Here is an 8,834-nt window from a genome sequence, read left to right as displayed (position 1 = left end):
GTAGAGACAGTGGTTTCACCGTGTCATCCAGGCTGGTCTCGAACTCCTGACCTCAGGTGATCCACCCACCTTGGTCTCCCAAAGTGCTGGGATTACAGGCATGAGCCACCAGGCCCAGTCAACGTGATGTGTTTTGGAACCATGAATTCCTTTGCTTGCCCAGAGGGTTTTCTTTTTGTTAATATCTTTGCTTGCTTTCTAGTATTTAAAAAATTGTGTTTTGCTCTAACTATGCAATGGCTTTAAGTCTTAGACAAATTTCCAGGGAGCAAAACACAGTCAACCATTTCACAGTAATCAGAAGAGAGCTCTGATCAATAAATAAACAAGACTGAATTTTACAAAATAATCCACAGTTTAAAACCAAAGCCCACTTTTTGCATGATCCTTTAAGAGAAAGACAAATCTGGAAGCAAAACACCTTATAAAATGACAATGCACTTTCAGGAGCCCAGGGCACCATGGTGAAATGATGATGGCTAGTACAGGTTATAAATCTTGGGGAATTATTTATGAATTCTCAGGATCCTTCAGTTGGCTGCATCCTTCTCCATTAGTTGAATATTGGAAGCTGCCTGACCAGAATCTTGGCAGGACTTTGCTCTTTCATCCCAGGTGGTCCCTGCTGACTCCTCAGGACATTACAGCCCTGGGGGGAGGACTCAGCTTATGAAGTGCTGGGTGAGACCACTGCCAAGAAGTGCTTGCTCACCCTACCTTCAACGGCAGGGGAATCTCCCTCTCCTTTTATGGGTGTAGCTGAAGAAAGGATTCATAAATGAAGTTCAGTCCTTCTCATCAACCCCAGCCCACACCTCCAGCAATTGAACTTGAAAAAAAAAACCTGGTTTGAAAAATTACCGCAACTATATTGTCATCAAAAAAAAAAAAAAAAAAAAAAAACACTTCCTATATTTGAGATGAGAGAAGAGAGTGCTAGGCAGTTTCCTGGCTGAACACACCAGCCCAATACTTAAACAGAGCAAATCCTGACTCCGATAGAGACTGGATGGACCCACAAGGGTGACAGTCCAGGCGGACCGAGCTTCCCATCCCACATCCTCCAGCACGATGCCAAAGAGAGGCTGACGGCAACTGGGCCTTCTGCAGAGAAAGACCTCCGCTTCACCGCCCCAGTTGGTCCTAAGGGCCAGGAAGATGGATTCATACCTGCTGATGTGGGGACTGCTAACGTTCATCATGGTGCCTGGCTGCCAGGCAGGTAAGGGCCTGTGGGTGCCCCCGGAATTCCAGAAAGGCTGATGGGCATCCCACTCCCCAGCCACAGAACCAGAGGGAGTCCCCAGGTAGATGGATCCAAGAAGGGAGTTGAATCTTGGGTTCCACCTCTTGCCTGTGACCCACGGGGACCCCAGTTTATGCCTCAGTGTTCCTTGGTCTGTCAAGAGAGCCTGAAATAGCATCAGATTCTCCTGTCCTTCTCAGTCCTTGACAATTAATTCTGGGAAGAATAGTGTGGCATGATATTTGGGATATTTGGGTGTTAACAGGGCCGTGATGTGCAGGTTCCTCAAGAAATTCTCTTTTATTCTTCCATGAATTTCCTTTTCTTCTCTGCACTCCCACCCCCCAGCTAAGAAGCTATCAGGAGGCTCTTTAAGTTCAGGTTAATTTGCTGGAGACATGAGTACTCATATATCAAACACTGGGATAATTTAAGATCTCAGAAAAGTTTAGCTTCAAGGATGTATACACTGCTTTTACTGTCTTAGGAAATAACACCTAGGAATTTCCTTACAAGTGCAACTTTACAGAAATTTTTAAAAATATGCATACTCACTTTTAGAACATTACTACTTCTCATAATCCTACGTATATACATGATATGTATATGTATATGTGTTTATATATGCAAATTTTAAATTTCATTCCTTGTTTCAAATGGATTTTCTCGAAGATTTTTTTTTTTTTTTTTGACACCGTCTCTGTCAGCCAGACTGGAGTGCAGTGGTGCGATATTGGCTTACTGCAACCTTTGCCTCCCAGGCATAGCGATCCTCCCACCTCAGCCTCCTGAGGAGCTGGGACTATAGGCACATGCCACCACACCTGGTTAATTTATTTTTTTGTAGAGATGGGGTTTTTGCCATGTTGCCCAAGCTGGTCTTGAACTCCTGGGCTCAAGTGATCCACTCACTTTGGCCTCCCATACTGCTGGTACTACAGGCATGAACCACCGTGCCCGGCCAATATTTTTTTTTAAAGAAATAAAAAACCACCAACTTCTACCTCAAACCACTCTTCCTAATTGAGTGTGAATTTTCTAATAATGTCTTCCCTTTGCTTACTCAGGAAGACAGATAAGAAAGTTTATAGTGTTTTTTGAAAGTCTATAATGGCAACAAGTAGAATGCTAACTGGCTGCAGAAAGAATTTATTAAGAAATGAAACATAATGGTGCATTTCAGCAGTCTGCCTGCTTGTTTAGGGGAAGTGGCCAGTCATGCTGGGCTGTGTACTGGCCCAGATGTAGGAGTGTCTTTAAAGAGGGCATTTTATTTACTTATTATATATTTTTTTATTTTATTTTTATTTTTTGAGACGGAGTCTCACTCTGTTGCCCAGGCTGGAGTGCAGTGGCGTGATCTCAGTCCACTGCAACCTCCACCTCATGGGCTCAAGCAATTCTCCTGCCTCAGCCTCCCGAGTAGCTGGGTTTACAGGTGCGTGCGCCACCACGACCAGCTAATTTTTGTATTTTTAGTAGAGATGGGGTTTCACCATGTTGGTCAGGCTGGTCTCAAAGTCCTGAACTTGTGGTCCACCAGCCATGGCCTCCCAAAGTGCTGGGATTACAGGTGTGAGCCATCGCGCCTGGCCTGTGTTTTTTATTTTAATAGGTTTTTGGAGGACAGGTGGTGTTTGGTTACGTGAATAAGTTCTTTAGTGGTGATTTGTGAGATTTTGGTGCACCCATCACCTGAGCATGTATGCTGTACCCAATGCGTAGTCTCTTATCCCTCACCCACCTCCCACCCTTTCCCATGAGTCCTCAGAATCCATCGTGCCGTTCTTATAAAGAGGGTATACTTTTAGGAAGGTTTTCAATATGATTTCTACCTCCACAGGGTCTTTGCTAACTCAATCCAAGCCAAGAACAGCAAAATCTTGACAATTAATCATGCTCTGCCTCTGGAAGACACATTTCAAGTAAACCCGTGTTATTTCCAGCCATTGGTGACTTATCCAAGGGTCTGAGTGGTCTTGGTGGGAGTAGGGGAAGTAGAATCCCATAATGACTCTTTCACGCCATTCTCAACATCTATCCATACCCCATCTGCCCCTCAACACTATAGGAAACACAAAAATGAGCGAGATATAGTCCTGACACTTAAGCAACTTATAACCTGGTGAGGAGGAGAAAAGCATAGATATAAATATAGTAATACCAGTCAGAGTGCGGTAAGATCTGCGGAGCGTGGGGCTATCAGAGAAGGCTTCATGAGGATGACATGTAAAGGGAGCCCCAAGGGACCAGTAAATTTCCATCAATGAGATTCCAGGGAGAGAGGCCCCAATGAGCCAAAACACAGGAGTGCCTTAGGGAGCAGCAGGTGGTCCACTGTGCTCCTGCCCTGGACAGGGAGGGTGGGGATATAGGGAATCCAAACTGGACAGTTAGGATGACGTGAAATGAATCCTCTAAGGCATTAGGCGTTTTTAGTCTGTATATTGCTGGGCCCTGGGATGTGGTCAGAAAGAGAATTCTCCTAGTGATAACTTCTTAACTTCACTTAGTAGGCAATAAAGAACTACAAGAAAATTTAAAACTACCATTTATAAAGTAACTTCTATGTGCCAGATACGTGTCTTATTGTAATCTTCATAGCCACTTTGCAGTATGGATGTCATGAACCCCTAGATGAAGGAAGAACCCAAAACTCAGACTCGCACAGGCAGTGACAGTGCCAGGGTTTGAACCTGGTCTCCCTGGATTGTTCTGTTTCTGTTCATTGCAAACAGGGTCAGAGCTTTATGGAGATGATACTGGCATAGAGTGGAGAGAGATCAGGTGCACAGAGACAGGTCATGAGGCTCTTAAAATAGTCCAATCACAAGGCAAACAAGGACCCAGTGGCCAAAGACAATGACATGGGTCGAGTTTCTGGAATCAACAGGAAGTTTCAGGCATCACTCCAGGGTAAGAAACCATCTCATCACAGACTTTTTCTCCAAGAGGAACCTAGTCTTGAAACAAATCAGACTTTTTATTCCTCAGGGTAAGAGTTCTCTAATGAAATCAGACTGTCAACAGATGCAATTTCTAGCTGATTCATAAGGGCAGATTTTCATTCTGAAAATTTCCAAAGCCACCATTTAACATGGCAAGGGTTTATGAGGACGTATTAGTCAACTTGAGTGTTTTTAGTCTCTATATTACTGGGCTCTGGGATGTGGTCAGAAAGAGAATTCTCCTGGTATTACCAATATGGCACGTTATTGAAGGCACCATTCTCAGAACTGTGGAAATTCTGAGAGCTTATATGTCCCTTGATCATCTTTCTTTCATTCTAGGAATTCTGTGATCAAATCTTTATCCTCTAGACTCAAAAATAATTCTTTAAAAAAACAGTGCGGAAACTCATTGAGAGAATGTGTTTGTGTAATTATCCATTCTTGTAAAGACAAATGCCCACAATGGAATTTCCCATCTTCACCTTTGTCAGTCAAACACAAAAAGTTTAACCCTTCACATTTAATCTTTCAACTTCTTGAGATCCCAAGGTATTATTGCTACTGTTACTTCATTCATCTTCAAGACATGTCTTGAGGCTGTAAGAGCTTTCCTAAACATTGGGAGCCCTTCATAAGACAGTTGCTACTTTCCTTAAAACAGCACGCCTTAAATAGGCAGTTTGATAAGTCACCTGTGCATATACTTCATTTTAGATGTGACAATTGAAAAACAAAAAGATTGACTTCACAATTCTGCACCAAAAGAATGAGTCTCATGAATGCGTCAGTTAGAGGTGCTAATATAGAATGGTTGGTGGGCTCTGTAACTCCATTACTCCACCCCACTCCTCTGATAGAGAAGTATTCCCAGACTGGTTTTTGCCTAAAGCCTTGGGTATTCTGAATACCTCTTTGTGAATTTTTTTTCTTTTCCTTTTTGAGACAGGGTCTCATTCTGTTGCCCAGGCTAGAGTGCAGTGGCGAGATATTGGCTCACTGCAACCTCTGCCTCCCGGGTTGAAGTGATTCTCCTGCCTCAGCGTCCCCGAGTAGCTGGGATTACAGGCATGTGCCACCACGCCTGGCTAATTTTTGTACTTTTAGTAGAGACGGGGTTTCACCAAGTTGGCCAGGCTGGTCTCGAACTCCTGACTTCAGGTGATCTGCCCGCCTTGGCCTCCCAAAGTGCTGGGATTACAGGCATGAGCCACCGCGCCCAGTCCTCTTTGTTGTTTTTTTTTGTTGTTGTTGGAGACATTCTTCTGCGAGCTATGGACACCATCAAGGCAGGCAGTCCCTCAACGTGGCCGCTGTTCCCACCCTTCCCCGCTCCTCTTCTTGCCCAAGGGTGAGCAGAAACTTTACAGATAAAGAGAGAATTCCCTCAGGAAATGAGGCATGTTGTTTGAGGTCACAGGGAATAGAATTAGCAGGAAAATAAACCTTGCAGGAAGCAGAAAGTGGGCCAAAGCACTGAGGACAGGACAGGGGGAGGGCGTGAGTTTTTGACAGATTTCTCTCTGTAAAATGAGGAGGTCACCCAGGGATCTTGAAACTCCCTTCCAGTTCCTTCACTCTATGTCAAGGATTCCAGAAAGGAAATAAAATAAGCTCTGCTTAAAAGGCGTTTTCAAGCTGGGGAACTTTGGGATGAAAAAGTTTCCCAGATAAAGACATACTGGCACCGTCAGGGTTGAGCGACTTTTGTGTGTCAATGCACCCAAGCCTGATGTCTCATTGTGGGTTATTTCCAGCTCTGAAGAAGTACTGCCTGGCAGCCAGCATGACCCACTGCTTCTGTAATTACTGCAGTTGCAGGTGTCAAGGCAAAAACTCCACTCACTCAATTCTCAAAATCTATCCAATACCTCTTATACCCCTTTTCAACACTATAGGAAATGTAAAAATGAGCAAGACAGTCCTGATCCTTAACAGAGTCATAAGCTGGTGAGGAGGAGAAAGGCATAGATATAGTCATAGTAACACAAGTCATATGTGGTAAGATCTAATGAGCGTGGGGCTATCAGAGAAGGCTTCATGAGGGTGACATGGAAAGGAAGCCCTGAAGGACTGGTACATTTCCATCAACGAGATTCCAGGGAGAGAGGCCCCAAGACACAGGGACAGCAGGTGGTCCACTGTGCTCCTGCCCTGGACAGGGGGGGCGGGGTCCTCTGCTGTTTGTTTGCTTGTGTAGGAATTTTCCCCTCAAACAATGTCCTTGTCTCCCATGGGAGAAGTTTTAGATGAGTGGGAACCTGTCTCTCTTCTCTATCCCAGGCCGTTCACTGAGAGAAGAGAAAAGGGAACCTTCTTTTTTTTTTTTTTTGGACAGTTTCACTCTGTCGCTCAGGCTAGAGCACAGTGGTACAATCTCAGCTCACTGCAACCTTCAGCTCCTGGGTTCAAGTGATTCTCCTGCCCCTGTCTCCTGAGTAGCTGGGATTACAGGTGTGCACCACCATGCCTGGCTCATTTTTTATAATTTTAGTAGAGAGGGGGTTTTTGCTAGGTTGCATAGGCTGGTCTTGAACTCCTAGCCTCAAGCCATCCACCTGCATGGGCCTCCCAAAGTGCTGGGATTACAGGCATGAGCCACTGTGTCCAGCTGAAAAGAGAATCTTAATTCAGTTGATTACTTCTAAAAGTTATAAGACCTTCTTCACTGAAAGAGTTCACACAGAAGCTGAACTTGAATGCAGCCCTCTTAAATTTCAGTTCAATATCCCCTGCACATCTGCACATCTCTACATGAATTCTCTGTGGTATTCCTTCATCCATCCGTTCATGCATGAGGATTACAGAGATGAAGAAGTTTCCAGCTCTTATCCTCTTGTGCTCACAGTTTAACATGGGAGATGAAACTGCTGCTGAATGGCTCCCAAGCTGAAGTCAGCCAACAGTGTTTGCCAATAGCCCGCACTGAATCCCCCACCGAATCCCCCACCATATTCTCAAGTAACTCACTCTTTTAGGGGAAAACAATAATATAATAGTCTCTAGAAATTTTAGGTATTCTCCACTCTAAGATTACTCAGTTTTTTGACTGATCTCAAGGCGACTCTGGGGTTTGCTTCTGTGAAAAAGAAAACGCAGCTCCCATTGGGAAATGTGTGGAAAGTAATGGTTCAAAACGCCAGCTGTACATTAGTGTATACCCAGGATGCTTTAAAAAGTGATGGCCAAGACTAATAAGATGAATTAAGCGGACTCCTGGGGAACAGAACCGAACATCACAATACCTTCTCTTCCAGTTCCTTGAATACTTCCAAATCACACTTAGGATTGAAACTCACCAAATGAGAGAGATGGAATAACGATTTCCATGGTTGGTCTGATTCACTAGGAACAGGTATGCTCAAGCAGTACTTCTCCACCTTTAATGCGTTTAGAAATCATCCAGGGGTCTTGTCACGGAGCAAATTCGGACTCGGGAGGTCAGGGGTTAGCGCCTGAGCTTCTGGTGCAAACAGATTCCACAGGAGGCCTATGTTGTTTGTGCATGAACCCCATTTTGAGTAACAAGGCTATCAAGTCAGAGAAGAAATATGCGTTGCTTCTACCCACACAGAACTTGCGAATGAAATGGGAAAATAGGCTGAGTGTGATAGCTCACGCCTGTAATCCCCACACCTTGGGAAGCCAAGGCAGGAGGATCACATGAGCCCAGGAGTTCAAAACTAGCCTGGGCAACATAGTGAGACTCTGCCTCTTAAAAAAAAATTAGAAAAAGGGAAAACCAATCTGGGAAAGATCAAATGTTGATCAAATATTGCAAATAATGCCATAAATGATCAGAATAGGGAGAGTAACGTGCTACCTGGAGAACTAGAAAAAAAATTCTCAGAGAAGGTGGCCTTGGGACCTCCTGGCTCTGAATGGTGGTTCTGAATATCAGGAGAGGGGTTGGAGAATGGTATTTTCTAGTGGTGTTGCTGGAGTCGTATACATGGACTGTGTTCCCTGAGTAGTGAGCTGACCAGTTAGAGAGATGAGGCGTTTGCCAGGACAACTACATAATGAGCCGTATTTCAACATACATGCAGTTTTGTGTGTGTGTGCCAAGCAAATGAGTCTCAGATTCTCGGACAAAAATGAATACTTTTGCTCAGACAGACAGCATGTGAGTGCTTCTCCCCCAGCTTCAACCCTCCAGTGTCTACAGGTGTCATTGGTCCCCGGTAGATGTCCTCGGTTCAATGGATCACTGATCACTTATCGCCAGCACCACATGACCCTGGATGGCAGCCAAAGAGTTCCTGGGTCTTGTTTCCCTCCCTCCACATTTTTTCCCTGACCCAGCCCAAGCCACGTGCACACCACAAGGCTGGGGTCCCAGGGCTTTGGTCCTGACAGCCCATCCTCCCACTCCCACACCCAACCAGTTCCCCGGGGGTTTTTGACCAGCAGCGCTGCCTGCGGCCCTCGACCCAGATCCAGGCATCCTGCTTAAGGAGGGGTTCAGGTGGCGGGAAACTCCAGGGCAACAAAGTGTGGGTGGCATGGGTGGGGTTGACCGGAAGGTCACTGTGCTGGGAGGAAGAGGAACGGGCGGAGGGAAGGCAAGATACGGATCAGGAGTATTGACATCCTGTGCCAGTAGAGGGGCCTGCCCCATGGTGGAAGGTGTGGCCGGA

The 8,834-nt window shown here is 45.2% G+C and overlaps 1 protein-coding gene across 2 annotated transcripts in view; it reads left to right on the top strand.

Moving 5' to 3' along the window:
- The first annotated feature begins 773 nt into the window (after window positions 1-773).
- The window catches only part of IL2RA (interleukin 2 receptor subunit alpha), a 51,878-nt gene continuing 43,817 nt past the window's right edge, over window positions 774-8,834 (top strand). For both annotated transcript variants that reach the window (XM_032150720.2, XM_058431318.1), the window contains exon 1: window positions 774-1,222. In XM_032150720.2, the coding sequence (XP_032006611.1) occupies window positions 1,159-1,222 (64 nt within the window). In that variant the 5' untranslated portion in view covers window positions 774-1,158. The remainder of the gene's footprint in view (window positions 1,223-8,834) is intronic.

This window comes from Hylobates moloch, unplaced genomic scaffold (genome assembly GCF_009828535.3).
Source record: "Hylobates moloch isolate HMO894 unplaced genomic scaffold, HMol_V3 SCAFFOLD_2, whole genome shotgun sequence".
NCBI lineage: Eukaryota > Metazoa > Chordata > Mammalia > Primates > Hylobatidae > Hylobates > Hylobates moloch.
This window is presented reverse-complemented; position numbering and strand designations above follow the sequence as displayed.